Raw genomic sequence first — 27,280 nt, 5'->3', positions numbered from 1 at the left:
ACTGTGAGCCTTTGTTTCCTCTCCCTTGCATCTAGGTGTGAGGCTCCCGATAGCTTCCAGCCAGAATACTCCCAAACATGGAGGCCTGATGGCCCCTTAACTTTGGCCTTTGGTATATCTATAAGTCCTCACCCAGCCAGTGGACAGCAAGGAGGGGGTGGCCTCCCCCCTTTTACCCGTGGCATCGCCAGCACGTCCCACCTCGGTGTGGCATCGCCAGCACGCCCCACCTCGTTGTGGCATCGCCAGCACGCCCCACCTCGTTGTGGCATCGCCAGCACGCCCCACCTCGTTGTGGCATCGCCAGCACGCCCCACCTCGTTGTGGCATCGCCAGCACGCCCCACCTCGGTGTGGCATCGCCAGCACGCCCCACCTCGGTGTGGCATCGCCAGCACGCCCCACCTCGGTGTGGCATCGCCAGCACGTCCCACCTCGGTGTGGCATCGTCAGCACGTCCCACCTCGGTGTGGCATCGCCAGCACGCCCCACCTCGGTGTGGCATCGCCAGCACGCCCCACCTCGGTGTGGCATCGCCAGCACGTCCCACCTCGGTGTGGCATCGTCCGCACGTCCCACCTCGGTGTGGCATCGTCAGCACGCCCCACCTCAGTGTGGCATCACCAGCACGCCCCACCTCGGTGTGGCATCGCCAGCACGCCCCACCTCGGTGAGGCATCGCCAGCACGCCCCACCTCAGTTTTGCACTTGGCCGCGGGGAGGCTGTGGCAGGTAACACCAGCACCCCCGCTCTTCACACACAGCCTGAACATTACTGCCCAGAACGAATGCAGACGACGTGCAGGCGCTGCTGAATGTGTTCCAGGGTCTGAAAATAATGCCTGGACAAGTTTCGCCTATTTCTGTGAGGCCCAGCCTCTTGGTAAGGTAGTCTGCGTCCACCCTTGAAAAAAGTGGGCAGGCACTGTCTACCCACGTCTACCTTTGACTTGTGTTCTGGAAAGAACCCCATTACATAAGCCAGGAGAGAAAGAGCCTCCACCCCAGGGGTCAGTACCTCCATCATGTGGAGCACAGACAAAAAGAGACGCAACCCCAGGGGTCAGTGCCTCCACCCTGTGGAGCTTGGAGAGAAAGCGCCTCCACCCTGTGGACCTAAGACAGAAAGAACCCCCACCCCAAGAGTCATGGCCTCCACCCTGTGGACCTAAGAAAGAAACAACCCCCACCCCAAGAGTCATGGCCTCCACCCTGTGGAGCACAGACAAAAAGAGACGCAACCCCAGGGGTCAGTGCCTCCACCATGTGGAGCACAGACAAAAAGAGACGCAACCCCAGGGGTCAGTGTCTCCACCCTGTGGAGCTCAGATAGAAATAAAATCCCACCCCAGGACCTCCACGGTGTGGACCTCTAACAGAGAGAACCCCCACCCAAGGGGTCATGGCCTCCACCATGTGGAGCACGGAGAGAAACAGCCTCCACCCCTGGGGCCAGGGCCTCCACCCTGTGGATCTCAGATAAGGGTCAGAAAGACCACCCCATGCAGCACCCAGAGAGCTCATGTCTTCTGCACTGGTCAGTAGCTCCTGTGCACATACCACTGAGCCTCGATGCCCTGAAGGGTTTGCCTTTGCCCCTTGGCACACACAGACCTGACACGAGGCCCTCACTCTCGCTTTCCTGCTTTAGGAGCAGGCTAACATTATCCCTCTCACATTATGGAGGACGTCATCACTCACCGCTAGGTTTGTCGTCACTCTTTCTAATATGAATGAATGTCAACAACTCTGCAGTGGTAGAACTGAAGTACCACCACCCACCCATACAGCTCTCAGTGACACAATATAGCATAACACAACATAACATAGCATGGCATAACATAAGATAAGGTAATATAACATATATCATGCTATATACCAGCATTGCTTAACATAAGAGAACATATTACATAATATATAAAATAAAGTCCACTCCAGGGTGGCCACGGACCCCTGCCCCCACCACTCCTGTAACCTCACAACAAACCCGTTCAGCACGCAACTCACCAGCATCCTCAACCCCTCCATCTCCGCTGCAACCTTCCCAGAAAGATGGAAACACGCTGACGTCAGACCCCTCCTAATAAAAACCTCCACTGACCCCAACAATATAAAAAATTAGCGTACGATCTCCCTGCTCCCCTACCCAGCCAAAGTACTCAGAAAGCCATCGGCCAGCCTGGAACAAAACCACCTACTGGACGCCTCACGATCAGAATTCCAGGCAACCACAACACTAAGACTGCGCTTACTGCCACCACAGGCAACATTAGAACTCCTCTCGACCATGGAGAAACTGTGGCCCTGATCTTCTTCGATCTCTCTGCGGCATTCAACACTGTCTCTCACAACACCTTCATCAACAGACTCTACAACATAAGCATACAGCAAGACGCCCTTAAGTGGATCAATTCCTTCCTCACAGGATGAACACAGAGCATCCGATTGCCTGCCTTCACCTCCGCACCCCAAGTTATCATATTGGACACACCACAAAGATCATCCCTCAGCCCCACCCCGCTCAGCATCTACATGACCCCCCTTGCAGACGTTATCAGATCCAACAGACTCAACATAATCTTGTACGCAGATGACACTCAAGTGATCCTCCCGCTCACGAGGACCCCTCCAATGCCAAAACCAACTTCTGCAATGACAAGACCAACTTAGCCAAATGGATGAGAGACAACAGCCTCCAAATCAACACCGACAAATCTGAAGTACTGATCGTCGGGAAGAACACTGCTGCATGGGACCACAGCTGGTGGCTGGCAGAACTTGGACCTGCACACACACCGACCGACCATGCACGCGACCTCGGCATCATCCTTCACAGCCAACTGACCATGAAACAACAAGTCAACGCAGCTGCCTCCTCTTGCTCCCACATACTACGCATGATCCCCAGAATCTTCAGGTGGATTCCAACCAACACAGGAAAAGCTGCCACTCAGACCCTCATCACCAGCTGCCTCCACTGCATCAATGCCCTCCACGCTGGCATCTCCACCCAGCTCCTCAGAAGACTCCAGATACAGAACGCCACATCCAGACTCATCCTGGACCTTCCCAAATGAACACACACCGTCCCCCCTCTGAGAGACCCCCACTAGCTCCCCATCCAGAAGAGATACCAGTTCAGGATCATCACACACACCTACAAAACCCTCCACGATCCAGGACCGGCCCACATCAACCATCGAATGAACTTCCTCCAACCCTCCAGACACCTGCGCTCCTCCACACTCTCCCTCGCACACACACCCCACGTCCATCGCAGCCGCAGCGGTGGCCACTCCTTCTCCTACATCGCTGCCGAGACCTGGAACGACCATCCCCTCCAGCTCTGGACAGCCCACCTCGCTGGCGAACTTCAGAAAGAGGCTCTAGACGTGGCTCTTCCGCAGAGACACAGCGCCCAGATACCCACAGGGGTGGCAGTGTGCGCTTTACAAATTCTGTTTGATTGAATGATAACGTAAAATAACATATAGCATAACATATTGAAATAACCTAACGTATAACATCATATCTTTTCTGCCTGCCTGACTAGGCCGTTCAGGGCTTTAGAGTCACAGAGCTGTGCAGGTAGAAATACTGACTCTTTCCAGGCTAGAACACATTTTGTGGAAAAAAAACAAGTACCCAAGCTATCGGGTGAAGCCCATGAATGACTGGAGTTCAAAACATAGGGCTCGATTCACAGAACTAACTTAAGACAAAATCCTAAACTTACTACTTTTGGTATTCACAGAAGTTAGGATTTTGTCTTAAATTCGGTATTCACAGAAGTTAGGATTTTGTCTTAAGTCTGTCTTAAGACAAACTTAGGACAAAATCCTAACTTCTGTGACTACCAAAAGTAGTAAGTTTAGGATTTTGTCTTAAGTTAGTTCTGTGAATCGGGCCCACAGACCCGATAGGTGGTCACGGGTGCCCGGATCTTTACTTGGCCGGAGTCCAGTGTTGCACATCCATGAATTGGGCCAAAATGCATGCAGGGAAATGGTTCCCTGGTTCCCATGGATCAATATTAAATTGCAGATGTGATTCGGGTGCAGCAGGTCTCACACAACCGTTGACCCCGGTGTCACTGCACCGGCTGCAGTACTAAGAGCTGTGCTGCTGCGTACGGCTCTCCAGGTTTCTCCTTCTACCGATATTTCTCTTTCTTCCCTTCACCCCTTCCTTCTCGCATCATATTCCTCCCATTCCCTTCTCTCCCTATTACCCCGTCTTGGGTCTCTCTTCCCTTCTTCTAAGTCTCACTCGTCCTTACCTGTTTTCTCCCTTTTCTCTAGTAGATCTTTCCTTCTGGCCCCTTGCTCCTTCCTCGTCCATTTTGCTTCTCTTTTTCTCATTTCTCTCATCCTTATCTGCTTCTCCCATTCTGTGCATCATCCTATCCTCACCCTCCTGGGACCTTTCGTTCTTCTCTTTACTTTTCCGTCTCCATTTCTCGTTTCTCCTCTCCGCCCCTCCTTCTGTCCACCCACTCTACTCTAAGAGTCAACACCGAGCTAGGCCGCAGGCAGGTTGTATGTATAGAGTAGGGGGCTCTAAGGGAACTGCAGCCAATGGCCCTTCCACCTCCGGGCCCCGGTGCTACTGCACTAGCTGCACCACTAGCAGCTACGAAGCTTCTTTTGTACCCACAATGAGCTCATCCCTTGTGCCTCATGTTACATCAGTGTTAAAATCTCTTGACTGCCATGTTTTCTTTATTTCTCCCCCAGGAGGCAGCCGTGCTCGTGTCGCAGCGATCCCTGAATCCACGGGAGTTCTTCCGGCAAAGGGAGAACTCTTTCTCGTCCTCCTCCTCTCTGTCCCCGACATCGCCCCCTCCAGGTGAGTTATCAGAGTAACACCTGCTACTTTATAATGACCACATTGATGAATGAATGAGAACATTTAAAGAGCGCAGCAATCGCTCCGGGGACCATCTTGGCACTATCAAAAGAAGGGGGGTCTGTGGTGTGAGTCGGATAAAAGATCCAATGAGTGATAGCAGTATATTGTATGGGGCACAAAGATCCAGGGGGCATATTATCAAGCACGGCGATAACATTGCCGCTTTGGCGGCAGAAAACTGCTGCTAAAGTGGCGAGAATGGGCTTGATAATACACCGTAAAGAATTCCCATAGAAGCCCAGTGTTAGACGGGGACCCTGAGGGTCGGCCGGATACTGAGGGAGAGATCCCCGAGGGGGACCGTCTCCGGCGATCGTACAGACTAGTTACCTCCCTCCCCACAAACAGGCACCACACCAAGTCGAGTTCAATACTTTATATAAGGTTCGTACGGCAAGGATATCAGCGATACAGAATATCTCGGACCCGGGGTCCTCTCACTTCTAGTCTCTGTAGGGAAAGGGGGTAGCGGGACAGTCTTGGTACCGGATCGGTACGGGTAGTGGTAAGAGGCGAGCTCACAATCCTCGAGCTGGAGAGTCTGTGGATCGGGCCGCGGCAGCGCCAGCAGGCCAAGATGATAGTCTCACAAGGCAGAGGGCCGCGGCAGCGCCAGCAGGCCAAGACGATGGTTTCACGAGGCAGAGGGCCGCGGCAGCGCCAGCAGGCCAAGACGATGGTTTCACGAGGCAGAGGGCCGCGGCAGCGCCAGCAGGCCAAGACGATGGTTTCACGAGGCAGAGGGCCGCGGCAGCGCCAGCAGGCCAAGACGATGGTTTCACGAGGCAGAGGGCCGCGGCAGCGCCAGCAGGCCAGTCACGGATGAGTTCTTCTCGGGTCTCTCAACTCCAGGATACAACTCCCTTCCTGGTCTGGCTCTGCCCCAGTTATAGTTCTGGTCCCCTTTGATGTCCGGACCCTCGCGCCTGGGGGCCAAGAGGTCCGGGATGAGGGAGTCCAGACACCCAGCAGGGGGGTGGAGCCGGCGCCCAGGGAGGCCGGGGGTGATCGACACCTGGCGGAGGAGAGCCGTTGACGATTCCTTCTCCCATTGACTCGCCAAGTGGTCACTCTGCCTCCTGGGGGGAGGTTGGTGCCTCGATGTCGGGGCCGGCCGGCCCAGGGTTAGGGTCGAGTTGAGGCCACGCGGCCTCGTGCTGCAGTGCCCCAAGATGGCGGCTGGGTCGAGGTCGTGGTGTGGATGGTGACATGGGCCAGCTGGGTCCGGAGCTGGTGTCTTGTAGTGGGGGGATTGCAGGGTACTTCGGGTGGTCGTTGGGGACTCTGGCTGGGGATGCAGGGAGAGCCAGGGTCCCGGTCCCATTGCGGGGAGGGGGGACAGCCCGACCATGCGGCCTGTCCAACATGCGTCCCCCCCAGCTGAAGGCGGGGAGAGTCAGCCATCTTCCTGGGGACTCTCCTCGCTGAGGCGGAAAAAGCGTGACAGGCCGTCGGCGTTGGCGTGGTCCTGGCCTGGACGATGTTCCACCGTGAAGTCCATCCCCTGCAGGGAGATGGACCAGCGCAACAGCTTCGGGTTCTCCCCCCGCATTTGCATCAGCCATTGCAGGGGTCGGTGGTCTGTTTGCACCCGGAAGTGGGTGCCGAAGAGGTATGGCCGGAGCTTCTTGAGTGCCCAGACTACGGCGAAGGCCTCCCTCTCAATGGTGCTCCAGCGCTGTTCTCGGGGCAATAGGCGTCTGCTGATGAAGACCACTGGATGGTCGACCCCTTCGGCGTTGAGTTGGGAGAGGACGGCCCCCACACCATGATCGGAGGCGTCCGTCTGCACAATGAATTCCCGGCTGTAGTCGGGAGCCTGGAGCACGGGGGCCGTGCACATGGCGGTCTTTAGTTTCTCGAAGGCCGATTGGCAGTCCGGGGTCCAGTCGACGGTTTTGGGGCCCTTCTTGGAGGTGAGCTCTGTGAGGGGCCCCACGATGCTGCCATAGTCCTTCACGAACCGCCGGTAGTATCCGGTGAGCCCCAGGAAGGCCCGGACCTCCGTTTGGGTCGTAGGGGGTTGCCAGGCCTGGATGGCAGCAATCTTGAGTTGGAGAGGGGCCACCAGCCCGCTTCCCACTTGGTGTCCCAGGTAGGTCACGGACCCTTGGCCAACCTGGCACTTGCTGGCCTTGATGGTGAGCCCGGCTTGCTGGAGGGCGTGTAGAACCTCCCGCAGGTGGCGGAGGTGGTCGGTCCACTGGCGGCTGTACACAGCAATGTCGTCCAGGTAGGCGGCGCTGAAGTCTTCCAGGCCCGCCAGTACCTGGTTTACCAGCCGTTGGAACGTTGCCGGGGCGTTTTTCATGCCGAAGGGCATGACTTTAAAGTGGTAGTGCCCGTCTGGGGTAGAGAAGGCGGATCGTTCTTGGGCCCTAGGGGTGAGGCCGATCTGCCAGTAGCCCGCTGTTAGGTCGAAGATGCTCAGGTAGCGGGCGGCCCCCATCCGGTCAACTAGCTCGTCTGCCCGGGGGATGGGATGAGCGTCGGTACGGGTAACTGCATTCAGCCCACGATAGTCCACGCAGAACCGGAGCTCAGGGGCAACGCCCGGGGCAGCTGCCTTGGGAACCAGGACGACTGGGCTCGCCCAGGGGCTGTCTGAGGGTTCGATCACTCCTAGGGTCAGCATTTTGGACACCTCGGTCTGGATGCAGGCTCGTACCCGGTCTGGTACGCGGTACGCCCGGTGTCGAATAGGAGGGCTGTCCCCGGTGTCCACATCGTGGAGGCACCAGGGGGTGACTCCGGGGGTGAGGGAGAACAGGGAGGCGAACTGTCTCAGGAGCGTTTGGCAGTCTTGGCGTTGCTCCGGGGACAGGGCCTCGGAGAGCTGGACCCCTTCCACTGAGCCATCCTGCTCGAAGGCCCTCAGCAAGTCCGGAAGGGGTTCGGAGTCTTCTTCTGTCCCATTATCGGTAGCCATCAGGAGGCTGAGTTCGGATCGCACAAAATGGGGTTTTAGCCTGTTGGCATGGAGGACCCGTAGGGGGTTCCGGGCAGTCTCCATATCGATTAAATAGGTGACGGGCCCTTTGCGTTCGATTACCTTGAAGGGCCCGGACCATCTGTCTTGGAGTGCACAGGGTTCAACCGGGGACATCACCCAGACCTGTTGTCCCGGTTCGAACTCAATGGAGGACGCGTGCTGATCGTACCACCTCTTCATGTCCTCCTGACTGGCCTCGAGGTTGGCTTTGGCGGCGTCTCGGAACCGCCGGGTCTGGTTGCGGAGAGCCAGGAGGTACCGGTAGATGTCCGGGGGAGTTTTCTGGGGAGGCTGCTCCCAACCTTCCTTGACTAGGCTGAGGGGGCCCCGGACGGGGTGCCCGTACAGGAGTTCAAATGGGCTGAAGCCGAGGGACTTCTGCGGGACCTCCCGATAGGCAAACAGGAGGCATGGAAGTAGCACGTCCCACTGGCGTCGAAGGGGTTCTTCTAGGCCCATAATCATCCCCTTGAGGGTGCGGTTGAATCTCTCGACCAGTCCGTTTCCTTGCGGGTGATAGGGGGTCGTGAATTTGTAGGTGACCCCGCATTGTTGCCAGAGAGACTTCATATATCTGGAGATAAAGTTCGTGCCCCTGTCACTGACGACCTCCCGGGGGAACCCCACCCGGGAGAAGATCCCCATCAGAGCCCGGCCCACCACGGGGGCCGTCACAGTCCGAAGAGGGATGGCCTCGGGATAGCGGGTGGCGTGGTCCACGAGGACCAGGATGAACCGGTGTCCTTGGGCTGTTCGAGGGTCGAGGGGCCCCACAATGTCTATTCCCACTCGTTCAAACGGGGTGGTGACGACAGGAAAGGGTTGTAACGGTGCTTTGATTTTTCGGCCACTTTTTCCGCTGGCCTGGCAGGTGGGGCAGGCCTTGCAGTGGTTGGTGACATCCTTTCGCATGTGGGGCCAGAAAAAATGGGTCACCAGGCGGTCGTATGTTTTATCCTGCCCCAGGTGTCCGGCAAGGGGGACATCGTGGGCTAAGTTCAGGAGGAAGTCTCGGAAGCGAAGGGGCACCACCAGCACCCGACTGGCCCCTAGTTCTGCAACTTTCTGCTCGCTGTAGAGCAGGTCTTGGTCCCAGTAGATCCAGTGGGCCCCCGAGGTATCCCCGGTGCTCTGGGCCAGGGCTTGCTGCCGGAGTCCTTCGAGAGAGGGACAGGTTTTCTGTCCGGGCCGGAATTGTTCCTGAGTGGGGCCTCCCTCCTGCCGCCATTGTGCCAGGTCAGGGACGTCCCGAAGCTGGTCGGATCCTTCTTCGGTTTGGGTCGAGGGACTGGCTTCTGGGGCGGCCTCCTCTGGGATGAGCGCGGGAGGAGGTTCTGGCCACTCGGGCTCTTCTGGACTGGGGACCGCGCGGGCGGTCATGGACCGGGTCGTGACGCAGACCCATTCGGGGAGGCCGAGCATCCCCAGGTGCTCCCTCCGTTCGACAGCTGCCCAGGGAGAGCTTTCAAGGTCGTTTCCTAGGAGGCAGTCCACGGGGGCATCATCGCGGACAGTTACCTTTAGCATCCCCGTTACTCCTCCCCACTCGAAGGGGACGCAGGCCATGTGGCATAGGCTTTCGGAATTGTCTGCTGAGCGGACAGGGCAAAGAATGTTCGGCAGGATTTGGTCTGGAGTGACGAGGTGGCGTCGGACCGCCGTTACACTGGCCCCGGTGTCGCGGAGGGCTTCCGCCCGGCGGCCATTAATGTTGACCCATTGACTGTACTTCTGCGTGTTGGCGGGAAGGGGGGCCCGCGGAATCATGTCTCTCTCCCCTAAGCAGACCAGTGCCATGGCGGCGGGTGCCCATTCCGAGGGATCGGTCTCGTACTCTTCTTGGTCTTCCGGGATTAGTTCTTCCCCTAGGGCGGCCGTTGCAACCTGGCGGGGGGTAGTGTTCGGATTCTTTGGGCAGTTGGGATCACTGGCGTAGTGGCCGGGTCGCTGGCATCTGTGGCACGTAACGTTGGCCCGGAAACCGGCCCGGACGGCAGGGCTTCCTCGGCCAACCGGGGTCGAGGGGTTGCTGGGGGGTGACGAGGGGCCGGGGTCTCTCCCCCGACCCTGGCCTCCTCCTCCCCCTCGGGGGCGATGGGGCCCTGGGTACGGTCTGGATGATTCGCTGGGTGCGTTCCGGCCAACTCGGGTGCTTTCCCACCGGTCGGCTTCGAAGGCGAGTTGTCGAGGTTCGGTTAGCTTACTGTCCAAGAGGTGTTGCCGGAGCTCCACGAAGCAGTTGTTCGACAGGTGCTCCCATACGATAAGGTCAAAGAGTTGTTCGTAGGTGGTCACTTTGTTGCCCTTGATCCACCCCTCGAAGGCTCGGCTAAAAAAGTTCACGTACTCCACCCAAGTTGTACCCGGAATCCGTTTGCAGTCGCGGAACCGTTGGCGGTACATCTCAGGTGTGAGCCCGTATCGAGTGAGGAGGGCGGCCTTCATGTCGTCGTAGGAGGTCATCAGATGGTCCGGGAGTTGCAGCAGGGCGTCCCGCCCTTCGTTGACAAATCTCCCCCATAATCCGGCTCCCCAATCGCTTCGGGGAATCCGGTGGGAGGTCATTGCCACCTCATAGGCTTTAAACCACTGCTGTATATCATCGTTCTTGTGGTATTCCCGGATGACATCTTTGGGGATGTGAACCTTGGGCTCGGTCGAGGCAGACGGGGTCGGTCGTTCGGGGAGCCCGAGGTCTTTATTCTGTTTCTGGATCTCCAGTTCTTTGAGATTGCGCTCATGTTCGTACGCTAGTTTCTTTTCCTCTAGCTCTCTCTGTCTTTGCTTTTCTTCTCGCTCTTCCCGGAGCCGTAAGTGTTCCAGGGTTATTTTTTGTTCTGCCAGCTTGAGTTCCCCATCCAAGCGAAGTCGGGCTAGTTCTAATTCGTGGAGTCTGGTTTTTTCTCTTTCTCGGATCTCTTCCAGGGAGAGACCCGCTCTTCTTTCTTCAGTTGGTGCGGGGCTCGTCTCGGTTGTTGGTGTTCGGGGTACGGCCGTACCCGTTTCCGCCCAAGCTTCTAGGGCTCATTTGAAGTCTTCCTTCGTACTCAGACCCGTGGTTGGGAGACCAAGTTCTATGCAATATTGCTTCAGTTCTCGGTGGTTGTAGTCTCCCAATTTTTCCATCTGGAATTTCTCCGTTGTTCCGCTCTCTGTTGTCATGGTGGTCGTGTGCCGTGGGTCGGGTGACTTTCTGTACGATTATGCGTAGGTTCGGATCCCGTCGCTGGCCACCAATGTTAGACGGGGACCCTGAGGGTCGGCCGGATACTGAGGGAGAGATCCCCGAGGGGGACCGTCTCCGGCGATCGTACAGACTAGTTACCTCCCTCCCCACAAACAGGCACCACACCAAGTCGAGTTCAATACTTTATATAAGGTTCGTACGGCAAGGATATCAGCGATACAGAATATCTCGGACCCGGGGTCCTCTCACTTCTAGTCTCTGTAGGGAAAGGGGGTAGCGGGACAGTCTTGGTACCGGATCGGTACGGGTAGTGGTAAGAGGCGAGCTCACAATCCTCGAGCTGGAGAGTCTGTGGATCGGGCCGCGGCAGCGCCAGCAGGCCAAGATGATAGTCTCACAAGGCAGAGGGCCGCGGCAGCGCCAGCAGGCCAAGACAATGGTTTCACGAGGCAGAGGGCCGCGGCAGCGCCAGCAGGCCAAGACGATGGTTTCACGAGGCAGAGGGCCGCGGCAGCGCCAGCAGGCCAAGACGATGGTTTCACGAGGCAGAGGGCCGCGGCAGCGCCAGCAGGCCAAGACAATGGTTTCACGAGGCAGAGGGCCGCGGCAGCGCCAGCAGGCCAAGACGATGGTTTCACGAGGCAGAGGGCCGCGGCAGCGCCAGCAGGCCAGTCACGGATGAGTTCTTCTCGGGTCTCTCGACTCCAGGATACAACTTCCTTCCTGGTCTGGCTCTGCCCCAGTTATAGTTCTGGTCCCCTTTGATGTCCGGACCCTCGCGCCTGGGGGCCAAGAGGTCCGGGATGAGGGAGTCCAGACACCCAGCAGGGGGGTGGAGCCGGCGCCCAGGGCGGCCGGGGGTGATCGACACCTGGCGGAGGAGAGCCGTTGACGATTCCTTCTCCCATTGACTCGCCAAGTGGTCACTCTGCCTCCTGGGGGGAGGTTGATGCCTCGATGTCGGGGCCGGCCGGCCCAGGGTTAGGGTCGAGTTGAGGCCACGCGGCCTCGTGCTGCAGTGCCCCAAGATGGCGGCTGGGTCGAGGTCGTGGTGTGGATGGTGACCCGGGCCAGCTGGGTCCGGAGCTGGTGTCTTGTAGTGGGGGGATTGCAGGGTACTTCGGGTGGTCGTTGGGGACTCTGGCTGGGGATGCAGGGAGAGCCAGGGTCCCGGTCCCATTGCGGGGAGGGGGGACAGCCCGACCATGCGGCCTGTCCAACACCCAGGTTCACACCAGAACATGGGTTCTATGGGAATTCACAAAGGCATATTATCAAGCCCATTATCGCCTCTGTAGCGGCAATTTTCTGCAGCTAAAGTGGCGATAATGTTAACGCTGTTTCTTGATAATATGCCCTCAGGTTTTTAAGAGTTTCTTGAATATAAGTTCATACTGCAGCAATCTCAGCTGGGTGAGTAAGCTGTCCCAAGCTTTAGTTCCTAGGACTGCAATTGACTTTCCCCTCTGGATGACGGGTGGAAGTGGCGGGTGTTAAATGGCCGACATCTGGCTGCCAACGGTTAGTAAGAGGCCTTCAGGGTTGTTTCTTGTCCTTTATGCATGCTTCTCATATTTTAATGGCTCATGGCAACAAGCGCTATATGTCTGTTTAGTGTATTGACTGTGCCCATTGATGGCTGTCCTCGTGGTCAGGTCCACACTTGCTCTACCTCTGTTGCAGGTCCACACTGGCTCTGTCCCTTGTCGCAGGTCCACACTGGCTCTGCCCCTGTTGCAGGTCCACACTGGCTCTGTCCCTTGTTGCTGGTCCACACTGGCTCTGTCCCTTGTTCCAGGTCCACACTGGCTCTGCCTCTGTTTCTGGTCCACACTGGCTCTGTCCCTTGTTGCAGGTCCACACTGGCTCTGCCTCTGTTGCTGGTCCACACTGGCTCTGCCCTTGTTGCAGCTCCACACTGGGCCTGCCCTTGTTGCAGGTCCACACTGGCTCTGTCCCTTGTTGCAGGTCCACACTGGCTCTGCCTCTGTTGCAGGTCCACAATGGTTCTGCCCCTGTTGCTGGTCCACACTGTCTCTGCCCCTGCTGCAGGTCCACACTGGCTCTGTCCTTGTTGCTGGTCCACATTGACTCTGCCCCTGTTGCAGGTCCATACTGGCTCTGTCCCTTGTTGCTGGTCCACACTGGCTCTGCCCCTGCTGCAGGTCCACACTGGCTCTGTCCCTTGTTTCAGGTCCACACTAGCTCTGTCCCTTGTTGCAGGTCCGCACTGGCTCTATCCCTTGTTGCAGGTCCACACTAGCTCTGCCTCTGTTGCAGGTCCACACTGGCTCTGCCCCTGTTACAGGTCCACACTGGCTCTGTCCCTTGTTGCAGGTCCGCACTGGCTCTGTCCCTTGTTGCAGGTCCACACTGGCTCTGCCTCTGTTGCAGGTCCACACTGGCTCTGCCCCTGTTACAGGTCCACACTGGCTCTGTCCCTTGTTGCAGGTCCACACTGGCTCTGTCCCTTGTTGCAGGTCCATACTGGCTCTGTCCCTTGTTGCAGGTCCACACTGGCTCTGTCCCTTGTTGCAGGTCCACACTGGCTCTGTCCCTTGTTGCAGGTCCACACTGGCTCTGCCCTTGTTGCAGGTCCACACTGGCTCTGTCCCTTGTCGCAGGTCCACACTGGCTCTGCCCTTGTTGCAGGTCCACACTGGCTCTGTCCCTTGTTGCAGGTCCACACTGGCTCTGCCCTTGTTGCAGGTCCACACTGGCTCTGTCCCTTGTTGCATGTCCACACTGGCTCTGTCCCTTGTTGCAGGTCCACACTGGCTCTGTCCCTTGTTGCTGGTCCACACTGGCTCTGTCCCTTGTTGCAGGTCCACACTGGCTCTGCCCTTGTTGCAGGTCCACACTGGCTCTGCCCTTGTTGCAGGTCCACACTGGCTCTGTCCCTTGTTGCAGGTCCACACTGGCTCTGTCCCTTGTTGCAGGTCCACACTGGCTCTGTCCCTTGTTGCTGGTCCACACTGGCTCTGCTCTAGTTTCAGGTCCACACTGGCTCTGCCCCTTGTTGCAGGTCCACACTGGCTCTGCCTCTGTTGCAGGTCCACACTGGCTCTGCCCCTGTTACAGGTCCACACTGGCTCTTTCCCTGTTGCAGGGCCACAATGGCTCTGCCCTTGTTGCTGGTCCACACTGGCTCTGCCCTTGTTGCAGGTCCACACTGGCTCTGTCCCTTGTTGCAGGTCCACACTGGCTCTGCCCCTTGTTGCAGGTCCACACTGGCTTTGCCTCTGTTGCAGGTCCACACTGGCTCTGCCTCTGTTGCAGGTCCATACTGGCTCTGCCCTTGTTGCAGGTCCACACTGCCTCTGCCCCTGTTGCAGGTCCACACTGGCTCTGTCCTTGTTGCGGGTCCACACTGGGTCTTCCCTTGTTGCAGGTCCACACTGGCTGTGCCCCTGTTACAGGTCCACACTGGCTCTGCCCTTGTTGCAGGTCCACACTGGCTCTGTCCCTTGTTGCTGGTCCACACTGGCTCTGCCTCTGTTGCAGGTCCACACTGGCTCTGCCCCTGTTACAGGTCCACACTGGCTCTGTCCCTTGTTGCAGGTCCACACTGGCTCTGTCCCTTGTTGCAGGTCCATACTGGCTCTGCCCCTGTTACAGGTCCACACTGGCTCTGTCCCTTGTTGCAGGTCCACACTGGCTCTGTCCCTTGTTGCAGGTCCATACTGGCTCTGCCCTTGTTGCAGCTCCACACTGGGCCTGCCCTTGTTGCAGGTCCACACTGGCTCTGTCCCTTGTTGCAGGTCCACACTGGCTCTGCCTCTGTTGCAGGTCCACAATGGTTCTGCCCCTGTTGCTGGTCCACACTGTCTCTGCCCCTGCTGCAGGTCCACACTGGCTCTGTCCTTGTTGCTGGTCCACATTGACTCTGCCCCTGTTGCAGGTCCATACTGGCTCTGTCCCTTGTTGCTGGTCCACACTGGCTCTGCCCCTGCTGCAGGTCCACACTGGCTCTGTCCCTTGTTTCAGGTCCACACTAGCTCTGTCCCTTGTTGCAGGTCCGCACTGGCTCTATCCCTTGTTGCAGGTCCACACTAGCTCTGCCTCTGTTGCAGGTCCACACTGGCTCTGCCCCTGTTACAGGTCCACACTGGCTCTGTCCCTTGTTGCAGGTCCGCACTGGCTCTGTCCCTTGTTGCAGGTCCACACTGGCTCTGCCTCTGTTGCAGGTCCACACTGGCTCTGCCCCTGTTACAGGTCCACACTGGCTCTGTCCCTTGTTGCAGGTCCACACTGGCTCTGTCCCTTGTTGCAGGTCCATACTGGCTCTGTCCCTTGTTGCAGGTCCACACTGGCTCTGTCCCTTGTTGCAGGTCCACACTGGCTCTGTCCCTTGTTGCAGGTCCACACTGGCTCTGCCCTTGTTGCAGGTCCACACTGGCTCTGTCCCTTGTCGCAGGTCCACACTGGCTCTGCCCTTGTTGCAGGTCCACACTGGCTCTGTCCCTTGTTGCAGGTCCACACTGGCTCTGCCCTTGTTGCAGGTCCACACTGGCTCTGTCCCTTGTTGCATGTCCACACTGGCTCTGTCCCTTGTTGCAGGTCCACACTGGCTCTGTCCCTTGTTGCTGGTCCACACTGGCTCTGTCCCTTGTTGCAGGTCCACACTGGCTCTGCCCTTGTTGCAGGTCCACACTGGCTCTGCCCTTGTTGCAGGTCCACACTGGCTCTGTCCCTTGTTGCAGGTCCACACTGGCTCTGTCCCTTGTTGCAGGTCCACACTGGCTCTGTCCCTTGTTGCTGGTCCACACTGGCTCTGCTCTAGTTTCAGGTCCACACTGGCTCTGCCCCTTGTTGCAGGTCCACACTGGCTCTGCCTCTGTTGCAGGTCCACACTGGCTCTGCCCCTGTTACAGGTCCACACTGGCTCTTTCCCTGTTGCAGGGCCACAATGGCTCTGCCCTTGTTGCTGGTCCACACTGGCTCTGCCCTTGTTGCAGGTCCACACTGGCTCTGTCCCTTGTTGCAGGTCCACACTGGCTCTGCCCCTTGTTGCAGGTCCACACTGGCTTTGCCTCTGTTGCAGGTCCACACTGGCTCTGCCTCTGTTGCAGGTCCATACTGGCTCTGCCCTTGTTGCAGGTCCACACTGCCTCTGCCCCTGTTGCAGGTCCACACTGGCTCTGTCCTTGTTGCGGGTCCACACTGGGTCTTCCCTTGTTGCAGGTCCACACTGGCTGTGCCCCTGTTACAGGTCCACACTGGCTCTGCCCTTGTTGCAGGTCCACACTGGCTCTGTCCCTTGTTGCTGGTCCACACTGGCTCTGCCTCTGTTGCAGGTCCACACTGGCTCTGCCCCTGTTACAGGTCCACACTGGCTCTGTCCCTTGTTGCAGGTCCACACTGGCTCTGTCCCTTGTTGCAGGTCCATACTGGCTCTGTCCCTTGTTGCAGGTCCACGCTGGCTCTGTCCCTTGTTGCAGGTCCACACTGGCTCTGTCCCTTGTTGCAGGTCCACACTGGCTCTGCCCTTGTTGCAGGTCCACACTGGCTCTGTCCCTTGTTGCAGGTCCACACTGGCTCTGTCCCTTGTTGCAGGTCCACACTGGCTCTGTCCCTTGTTGCAGGTCCACACTGGCTCTGCCCTTGTTGCAGGTCCACACTGGCTCTGTCCCTTGTCGCAGGTCCACACTGGCTCTGCCCTTGTTGCAGGTCCACACTGGCTCTGTCCCTTGTTGCAGGTCCACACTGACTCTGCCCTTGTTGCAGGTCCACACTGGCTCTGTCCCTTGTTGCAGGTCCACACTGGCTCTGTCCCTTGTTGCTGGTCCACACTGGCTCTGCTCTAGTTTCAGGTCCACACTGGCTCTGCCCCTTGTTGCAGGTCCACACTGGCTCTGCCTCTGTTGCAGGTCCACACGGGCTCTGTCCCTGTTACAGGTCCACACTGGCTCTGCCTCTGTTGCAGGTCCACACTGGCTCTGCCTCTGTTGCAGGTCCACACTGGCTCTGCCCTTGTTGCAGGTCCACACTGGCTCTGCCCCTGTTGCAGGTCCACACTGGCTCTGTCCTTGTTGCGGGTCCACACTGGGTCTTCCCTTGTTGCAGGTCCACACTGGCTCTGCCCCTGTTACAGGTCCACACTGGCTCTGCCCTTGTTGCAGGTCCACACTGGCTCTGTCCCTTGTTGCTGGTCCACACTGGCTCTGCCTCTGTTGCAGGTCCACACTGGCTCTGTCCCTTGTTGCAGGGCCATACTGGCTTTGTCCCTTGTTGCAGGTCCACACTGGCTCTGTCCCTTGTTGCAGGGCCACACTGGCTCTGTCCCTTGTTGCAGGTCCAAACTGGCTCTGTCCCTTGTTGCAGGTCCACACTGGCTCTGTCCCTTGTTGCAGGTCCAAACTGGCCCTGTCCCTTGTTGCAGGTCCACACTGGCACTGTCTCTTGTTGCAGGTCCACACTGGCACTGCCCTTGTTGCTGGTTCACACTGGCTCTGCCCTTGTTGCTGGTCCACACTGGCTCTGCCCTTGTTCTAGTTCCACACTAGCTCTGCCCCTGTGTGCAGATCCACATTTGCTCTGCTCCTGTTCCAGGTCAACACTGGCTCTGCCCTTGTTGCAGGTCCACACTGGCTCTGCCCCTGTTTATGAGTCCACACTGGCTCTGTCCCTTGTTGCAGGTCCACACTGGCTCTGCCCTTGTTGCAGAGTTTGAATTTGAGTTTAAAATTATTTATAAGAGCGCACATACACCAGCGGTTTCTTGGCGCTACAACTAACAGAGATCCAGGGCAAGAAAACAGGGGAAGCTGCGAGGGATTATTCAAAGAACTTCATAAATAGGTGGGCCTTGAGATGTTTCCGAAATTGTGGGTACAGAGTAAGAGTTCGAAGTCCTAGGGGAAGTCCTAGGGGCAGGTCCACACTGGCTCTGCCCTTGTTGCAGGTCCACACTAGCTTTGCCCCTTTTGAAGGTCCACACTGGCTCTGCCCCTGTGTGCAGGTCTACACTAGCTCTGCCCCTTTTGAAGGTCCACACTGGCTCTGCCCCTGTGTGCAGGTCTACACTAGCTCTGCCCCTTTTGAAGGTCCACACTGGCTCTGCCCCTTGTTGCAGGTCCACACTGGCTCTGTCCCTTGTTGCAGGTCCACACTGGCTCTGTCCCTGTTGCTGGTCCACACTGGCTCTGCCCCTGTGTGCAGGTCTACACTAGCTCTGCCCTTTTGTAGGTCCACACTGGCTCTGCCCCTGTGTGCAGGTCTACACTAGCTCTGCCCCTTTTGAAGGTCCACACTGGCTCTGCCCCTTGTTGCAGGTCCACACTGGCTCTGTCCCTTGTTGCAGGTCCACACTGGCTCTGTCCCTGTTGCTGGTCCACACTGGCTCTGCCCATGTTGCAGGTCCACACTGGCTCTGCCCATGTTGCAGGTCCACACTGGCTCTGCCCTTGTTGCAGGTCCACACTGTCTCTGTCCCTTGTTGCAGGTCCACTCTGGCTCTGCCCCGTGTTGCATGTCCACACTGGCTCTGTCCCTTTTTGCAGGTCCACACTGGCTCTGCCTTCGTTGCAGGTCCACACTAGCTCTGTCCCTTGTTGCAGGTCCACACTAGCTCTGTCCCTTGTTGCTGGTCCACACTGGCTCTGCCCTTGTTGCAGGTCCACACTGGCTCTTCCCTTGTTGCTGGTCCACACTGGCTCTGCCCTTGTTGCTGGTCCACACTGGCTCTGCTCCTGTTCCAGGTCCACACTGGCTCTGCCCCTGTTTATGAGTCCACACTGGCTTTGCCCCTTTTACAGGTCGATACTCGGTATTCCCTTGCTGCAGTTCCACACTGGGTATCCATCCCCTTGTTTTAGGTCCACACTAGCTCTGCCCCTGTCTGTAAGTCCACGCTGGCTCTGTCCCTTGTTGCTGGTCCACACTGGCTCTGTCCCTTGTTGCTGGTCCACACTGGCTCTGCCTCTGTTGCTGGTCCACACTGGCTCTGCCTCTGTTGCTGGTCCACACTGGCTCTGCCTCTGTTGCTGGTCCACACTGGCTCTGTCCCTTGTTGCAGGTCCACACTGGGTCTTCCCGTGTTGCAGCTCCACACTGGCTCTGTCCTTGTTGCAGGTCCACACTGACTCTGTCCTTGTTGCAGGTCCACACTGGCACTATCCTTGTTGCTGGTCCACACTGGCTCTGTCCCTTGTTGCAGGTCCACACTGGCTCTGCCCATGTTGCAGGTCCACACTGGCTCTGCCCATGTTGCGGGTCCACACTGGCTCTGCCCATGTTGCAGGTCCACACTGGCTCTTTCCCTTGTTACAGGTCCACAATGGCTCTGCCCATGTTGCAGGTCCACACTGGCTCTGTCCCTTGTTGCAGGTCCACACTGGCTCTCTCCCTTGTTGCTGGTCCACACTGGCTCTGCCTCTGTTGCTGGTCCACACTGGCTCTGCCTCTGTTGCTGGTCCACACTGGCTCTGCCTCTGTTGCAGGTCCACACTGGCCCTGTCCCTTGTTGCAGGTCCACATTGGCTCTGCCCCTTGTTGCAGGTCCACACAGGCTCTGCCCATGTTGCAGGTCCACACTGGCTCTGTCCCTTGTTGCAGGTCCACACTAGATCTTCCCTTGTTGCTGGTCCACACTGGCTCTGTTCCTTGTTGCTGGTCCACACTGGCTCTGTCCCTTGTTAAAGGTCCACACTGGCTCTGCCCATGTTGCAGGTCCACACTGGATCTGTCCCTTGTTGCTGGTCCACATTGGCTCTGCCCCTGTTACAGGTCCACACTGGCTCTGCCCTTGTTGCTAGGTCCACACTGGCTCTACCCTTGTTGCAGGTCCACACTGGCTCTGCCCATGTAGCAGGTCCACACTGGCTCTGTCCCTTGTTGCAGGTCCACACTGGCTCTGTCCCTTGTTGCAGGTCCACACTGGCTCTGCCCCTTGTTGCAGGTCCACACTGGTGCTGCCTCTGTTGCAGGTCCACACTGGCTCTGCCCCTGTTAAGGGTCCACACTGGCTCTGCCCTTGTTGCAGGTCCACACTGGCTCTGTCCCTTGTTGCTGGTCCACACTGGCTCTGCCTCTGTTGCAGATCCACACTGGCTCTGCCCCTGTTACAGGTCCACACTGGCTCTGTCCCTTGTTGCAGGTCCACACTGGCTCTGTCCCTTGTTGCAGGTCCACACTGGCTCTGTCCCTTGTTGCAGGTCCACACTGGCCCTGTCCCTTGTTGCAGGTCCACACTGGCTCTGTCCCTTGTTGCAGGGCCACACTGGCACTGTCTCTTGTTGCAGGTCCACACTGGCCCTGCCCTTGTTGCTGGTTCACACTGGCTCTGCCCTTGTTGCTGGTCCACACTGGCTCTGCCCTTGTTCCAGTTCCACACTAGCTCCGCCCCTGTGTGCAGATCCACACTTGCTCTGCTCCTGTTCCAGGTCAACACTGGCTCTGCCCTTGTTGCAGGTCCACACTGGCTCTGCCCCTGTTTATGAGTCCACACTGGCTCTGTCCCTTGTTGCAGGTCCACACTGGCTCTGCCCTTGTTGCAGGCCCACACTGGCTCTGCCCTTGTTGCAGGTCCACACTAGCTCTGCCCCTTTTGAAGGTCCACACTGGCTCTGCCCCTGTGTGCAGGTCTACACTAGCTCTGCCCCTTTTGAAGGTCCACACTGGCTCTGCCCCTGTGTGCAGGTCTACACTAGCTCTGCCCCTTTTGTAGGTCCACACTGGCTCTGCCCCTGTGTGCAGGTCTACACTAGCTCTGCCCCTTTTGAAGGTCCACACTGGCTCTGCCCCTTGTTGCAGGTCCACACTGGCTCTGTCCCTTGTTGCAGGTCCACACTGGCTCTGTCCCTGTTGCTGGTCCACACTGGCTCTGCCCATGTTGCAGGTCCACACTGGCTCTGCCCATGTTGCAGGTCCACACTGGCTCTGCCCTTGTTGCAGGTCCACACTGTCTCTGTCCCTTGTTGCAGGTCCACTCTGGCTCTGCCCCGTGTTGCATGTCCACACTGGCTCTGTCCCTTTTTGCAGGTCCACACTGGCTCTGCCTTCGTTGCAGGTCCACACTAGCTCTGTCCCTTGTTGCAGGTCCACACTAGCTCTGTCCCTTGTTGCTGGTCCACACTGGCTCTGCCCTTGTTGCAGGTCCACACTAGCTCTGTCCCTTGTTGCTGGTCCACACTGGCTCTTCCCTTGTTGCTGGTCCACACTGGCTCTGCCCTTGTTGCTGGTCCACACTGGCTCTGCTCCTGTTCCAGGTCCACACTGGCTCTGCCCCTGTTTATGAGTCCACACTGGCTTTGCCCCTTTTACAGGTCGATACTCGGTATTCCCTTGCTGCAGTTCCACACTGGGTATCCATCCCCTTGTTTTAGGTCCACACTAGCTCTGCCCCTGTCTGTAAGTCCACGCTGGCTCTGTCCCTTGTTGCTGGTCCACACTGGCTCTGTCCCTTGTTGCTGGTCCACACTGGCTCTGCCTCTGTTGCTGGTCCACACTGGCTCTGCCTCTGTTGCTGGTCCACACTGGCTCTGTCTCTGTTGCTGGTCCACACTGGCTCTGTCCCTTGTTGCAGGTCCACACTGGGTCTTCCCGTGTTGCAGCTCCACACTGGCTCTGTCCTTGTTGCAGGTCCACACTGACTCTGTCCTTGTTGCAGGTCCACACTGGCACTATCCTTGTTGCTGGTCCACACTGGCTCTGTCCCTTGTTGCAGGTCCACACTGGCTCTGCCCATGTTGCAGGTCCACACTGCCTCTGCCCATGTTGCAGGTCCACACTGGCTCTGCCCATGTTGCAGGTCCACACTGGCTCTTTCCCTTGTTACAGGTCCACACTGGCTCTGCCCATGTTGCAGGTCCACACTGGCTCTGTCCCTTGTTGCAGGTCCACACTGGCTCTCTCCCTTGTTGCTGGTCCACACTGGCTCTGCCTCTGTTGCTGGTCCACACTGGCTCTGCCTCTGTTGCTGGTCCACACTGGCTCTGCCTCTGTTGCAGGTCCACACTGGCCCTGTCCCTTGTTGCAGGTCCACATTGGCTCTGCCCCTTGTTGCAGGTCCACACAGGCTCTGCCCATGTTGCAGGTCCACACTGGCTCTGTCCCTTGTTGCAGGTCCACACTAGATCTTCCCTTGTTGCTGGTCCACACTGGCTCTGTTCCTTGTTGCTGGTCCACACTGGCTCTGTCCCTTGTTAAAGGTCCACACTGGCTCTGCCCATGTTGCAGGTCCACACTGGATCTGTCCCTTGTTGCTGGTCCACATTGGCTCTGCCCCTGTTACAGGTCCACACTGGCTCTGCCCTTGTTGCTAGGTCCACACTGGCTCTACCCTTGTTGCAGGTCCACACTGGCTCTGCCCATGTAGCAGGTCCACACTGGCTCTGTCCCTTGTTGCAGGTCCACACTGGCTCTGTCCCTTGTTGCAGGTCCACACTGGCTCTGCCCCTTGTTGCAGGTCCACACTGGTTCTGCCTCTGTTTCAGGTCCACACTGGCTCTGCCCCTGTTAAGGGTCCACACTGGCTCTGCCCTTGTTGCAGGTCCACACTGGCTCTGTCCCTTGTTGCTGGTCCACACTGGCTCTGCCTCTGTTGCAGATCCACACTGGCTCTGCCCCTGTTACAGGTCCACACTGGCTCTGTCCCTTGTTGCAGGTCCACACTGGCTCTGTCCCTTGTTGCAGGTCCACACTGGCTCTGTCCCTTGTTGCAGGTCCACACTGGCCCTGTCCCTTGTTGCAGGTCCACACTGGCTCTGTCCCTTGTTGCAGGGCCACACTGGCACTGTCTCTTGTTGCAGGTCCACACTGGCACTGCCCTTGTTGCTGGTTCACACTGGCTCTGCCCTTGTTGCTGGTCCACACTGGCTCTGCCCTTGTTCCAGTTCCACACTAGCTCCGCCCCTGTGTGCAGATCCACACTTGCTCTGCTCCTGTTCCAGGTCAACACTGGCTCTGCCCTTGTTGCAGGTCCACACTGGCTCTGCCCCTGTTTATGAGTCCACACTGGCTCTGTCCCTTGTTGCAGGTCCACACTGGCTCTGCCCTTGTTGCAGGCCCACACTGGCTCTGCCCTTGTTGCAGGTCCACACTAGCTCTGCCCCTTTTGAAGGTCCACACTGGCTCTGCCCCTGTGTGCAGGTCTACACTAGCTCTGCCCCTTTTGAAGGTCCACACTGGCTCTGCCCCTGTGTGCAGGTCTACACTAGCTCTGCCACTTTTGAAGGTCCACACTGGCTCTGCCCCTGCTGCAGGTCCACACTGGCTCTGTCCCTTGTTGCAGGTCCACACTGGCTCTGTCCCTTGTTGCAGGTCCGCACTGGCTCTGTCCCTTGTTGCACGTCCACACTGGCTCTGCTCTAGTTTCAGGTCCACACTGGCTCTGCCCCTTGTTGCAGGTCCACACTGGCTCTGCTTCTGTTGCAGGTCCACACTGGCTCTGCCCCTGTTACAGGTCCACACTGGCTCTTTCCCTGTTGCAGGTCCACAATGGCTCTGCCCTTGTTGCTGGTCCACACTGGCTCTGCCCTTGTTGCAGGTCCACACTGGCTCTGTCCCTTGTTGCAGGTCCACACTGGCTCTGCCCCTTGTTGCAGGTCCACACTGGCTCGGCCTCTGTTGCAGGTCCACACTGGCTCTGCCCCTGTTACAGGTCCACACTGGCACTGCCCTTGTTGCTGGTTCACACTGGCTCTGCCCTTGTTCTAGTTCCACACTAGCTCTGCCCCTGTGTGCAGATCCACATTTGCTCTGCTCCTGTTCCAGATCAACACTGGCTCTGCCCTTGTTGCAGGTCCACACTGGCTCTGCCCCTGTTTATGAGTCCACACTGGCTCTGTCCCTTGTTGCAGGTCCACACTGGCTCTGCCCTTGTTGCAGAGTTTGAGTTTGAGTTTAAAATTATTTATAAGAGCGCACATACACCAGCGGTTTCTTGGCGCTACAACTAACAGAGATCCAGGGCAAGAAAACAGGGGAAGCTGCGAGGGATTATTCAAAGAACTTCATAAATAGGTGGGCCTTGAGATGTTTCCGAAATTGTGGGTACAGAGTAAGAGTTCGAAGTCCTAGGGGAAGTCCTAGGGGCAGGTCCACACTGGCTCTGCCCTTGTTGCAGGTCCACACTAGCTTTGCCCCTTTTGAAGGTCCACACTGGCTCTGCCCCTGTGTGCAGGTCTACACTAGCTCTGCCCCTTTTGAAGGTCCACACTGGCTCTGCCCCTGTGTGCAGGTCTACACTAGCTCTGCCCCTTTTGAAGGTCCACACTGGCTCTGCCCCTTGTTGCAGGTCCACACTGGCTCTGTCCCTTGTTGCAGGTCCACACTGGCTCTGTCCCTGTTGCTGGTCCACACTGGCTCTGCCCATGTTGCAGGTCCACACTGGCTCTGCCCATGTTGCAGGTCCACACTGGCTCTGCCCTTGTTGCAGGTCCACACTGTCTCTGTCCCTTGTTGCAGGTCCACTCTGGCTCTGCCCCGTGTTGCATGTCCACACTGGCTCTGTCCCTTTTTGCAGGTCCACACTGGCTCTGCCTTCGTTGCAGGTCCACACTAGCTCTGTCCCTTGTTGCAGGTCCACACTAGCTCTGTCCCTTGTTGCTGGTCCACACTGGCTCTGCCCTTGTTGCAGGTCCACACTAGCTCTGTCCCTTGTTGCTGGTCCACACTGGCTCTTCCCTTGTTGCTGGTCCACACTGGCTCTGCCCTTGTTGCTGGTCCACACTGGCTCTGCTCCTGTTCCAGGTCCACACTGGCTCTGCCCCTGTTTATGAGTCCACACTGGCTTTGCCCCTTTTACAGGTCGATACTCGGTATTCCCTTGCTGCAGTTCCACACTGGGTATCCATCCCCTTGTTTTAGGTCCACACTAGCTCTGCCCCTGTCTGTAAGTCCACGCTGGCTCTGTCCCTTGTTGCTGGTCCACACTGGCTCTGTCCCTTGTTGCTGGTCCACACTGGCTCTGCCTCTGTTGCTGGTCCACACTGGCTCTGCCTCTGTTGCTGGTCCACACTGGCTCTGTCTCTGTTGCTGGTCCACACTGGCTCTGTCCCTTGTTGCAGGTCCACACTGGGTCTTCCCGTGTTGCAGCTCCACACTGGCTCTGTCCTTGTTGCAGGTCCACACTGACTCTGTCCTTGTTGCAGGTCCACACTGGCACTATCCTTGTTGCTGGTCCACACTGGCTCTGTCCCTTGTTGCAGGTCCACACTGGCTCTGCCCATGTTGCAGGTCCACACTGCCTCTGCCCATGTTGCAGGTCCACACTGGCTCTGCCCATGTTGCAGGTCCACACTGGCTCTTTCCCTTGTTACAGGTCCACACTGGCTCTGCCCATGTTGCAGGTCCACACTGGCTCTGTCCCTTGTTGCAGGTCCACACTGGCTCTCTCCCTTGTTGCTGGTCCACACTGGCTCTGCCTCTGTTGCTGGTCCACACTGGCTCTGCCTCTGTTGCTGGTCCACACTGGCTCTGCCTCTGTTGCAGGTCCACACTGGCCCTGTCCCTTGTTGCAGGTCCACATTGGCTCTGCCCCTTGTTGCAGGTCCACACAGGCTCTGCCCATGTTGCAGGTCCACACTGGCTCTGTCCCTTGTTGCAGGTCCACACTAGATCTTCCCTTGTTGCTGGTCCACACTGGCTCTGTTCCTTGTTGCTGGTCCACACTGGCTCTGTCCCTTGTTAAAGGTCCACACTGGCTCTGCCCATGTTGCAGGTCCACACTGGATCTGTCCCTTGTTGCTGGTCCACATTGGCTCTGCCCCTGTTACAGGTCCACACTGGCTCTGCCCTTGTTGCTAGGTCCACACTGGCTCTACCCTTGTTGCAGGTCCACACTGGCTCTGCCCATGTAGCAGGTCCACACTGGCTCTGTCCCTTGTTGCAGGTCCACACTGGCTCTGTCCCTTGTTGCAGGTCCACACTGGCTCTGCCCCTTGTTGCAGGTCCACACTGGTTCTGCCTCTGTTTCAGGTCCACACTGGCTCTGCCCCTGTTAAGGGTCCACACTGGCTCTGCCCTTGTTGCAGGTCCACACTGGCTCTGTCCCTTGTTGCTGGTCCACACTGGCTCTGCCTCTGTTGCAGATCCACACTGGCTCTGCCCCTGTTACAGGTCCACACTGGCTCTGTCCCTTGTTGCAGGTCCACACTGGCTCTGTCCCTTGTTGCAGGTCCACACTGGCTCTGTCCCTTGTTGCAGGTCCACACTGGCCCTGTCCCTTGTTGCAGGTCCACACTGGCTCTGTCCCTTGTTGCAGGGCCACACTGGCACTGTCTCTTGTTGCAGGTCCACACTGGCACTGCCCTTGTTGCTGGTTCACACTGGCTCTGCCCTTGTTGCTGGTCCACACTGGCTCTGCCCTTGTTCCAGTTCCACACTAGCTCCGCCCCTGTGTGCAGATCCACACTTGCTCTGCTCCTGTTCCAGGTCAACACTGGCTCTGCCCTTGTTGCAGGTCCACACTGGCTCTGCCCCTGTTTATGAGTCCACACTGGCTCTGTCCCTTGTTGCAGGTCCACACTGGCTCTGCCCTTGTTGCAGGCCCACACTGGCTCTGCCCTTGTTGCAGGTCCACACTAGCTCTGCCCCTTTTGAAGGTCCACACTGGCTCTGCCCCTGTGTGCAGGTCTACACTAGCTCTGCCCCTTTTGAAGGTCCACACTGGCTCTGCCCCTGTGTGCAGGTCTACACTAGCTCTGCCACTTTTGAAGGTCCACACTGGCTCTGCCCCTGCTGCAGGTCCACACTGGCTCTGTCCCTTGTTGCAGGTCCACACTGGCTCTGTCCCTTGTTGCAGGTCCGCACTGGCTCTGTCCCTTGTTGCACGTCCACACTGGCTCTGCTCTAGTTTCAGGTCCACACTGGCTCTGCCCCTTGTTGCAGGTCCACACTGGCTCTGCTTCTGTTGCAGGTCCACACTGGCTCTGCCCCTGTTACAGGTCCACACTGGCTCTTTCCCTGTTGCAGGTCCACAATGGCTCTGCCCTTGTTGCTGGTCCACACTGGCTCTGCCCTTGTTGCAGGTCCACACTGGCTCTGTCCCTTGTTGCAGGTCCACACTGGCTCTGCCCCTTGTTGCAGGTCCACACTGGCTCGGCCTCTGTTGCAGGTCCACACTGGCTCTGCCCCTGTTACAGGTCCACACTGGCACTGCCCTTGTTGCTGGTTCACACTGGCTCTGCCCTTGTTCTAGTTCCACACTAGCTCTGCCCCTGTGTGCAGATCCACATTTGCTCTGCTCCT

At 57.9% G+C, this 27,280-nt stretch overlaps 1 protein-coding gene across 2 annotated transcripts in view; it reads left to right on the top strand.

Moving 5' to 3' along the window:
* The window catches only part of LOC144821588 (uncharacterized), a 669,657-nt gene that overhangs the window by 554,778 nt on the left and 87,599 nt on the right, over positions 1–27,280 (top strand). For both annotated transcript variants that reach the window (XM_078678797.1, XM_078678798.1), the window contains one exon: positions 4,736–4,847. In XM_078678797.1, the coding sequence (XP_078534923.1) occupies positions 4,736–4,847 (112 nt within the window). The remainder of the gene's footprint in view (positions 1–4,735; positions 4,848–27,280) is intronic.

The sequence above is a fragment of the Lissotriton helveticus genome, chromosome 2_2 (assembly GCF_964261635.1).
Source record: "Lissotriton helveticus chromosome 2_2, aLisHel1.1, whole genome shotgun sequence".
Taxonomy (NCBI): Eukaryota; Metazoa; Chordata; class Amphibia; order Caudata; family Salamandridae; genus Lissotriton; species Lissotriton helveticus.
Note: the sequence above shows the minus strand (reverse complement) of the source record. Positions and strands in the feature narration are given on the sequence as shown.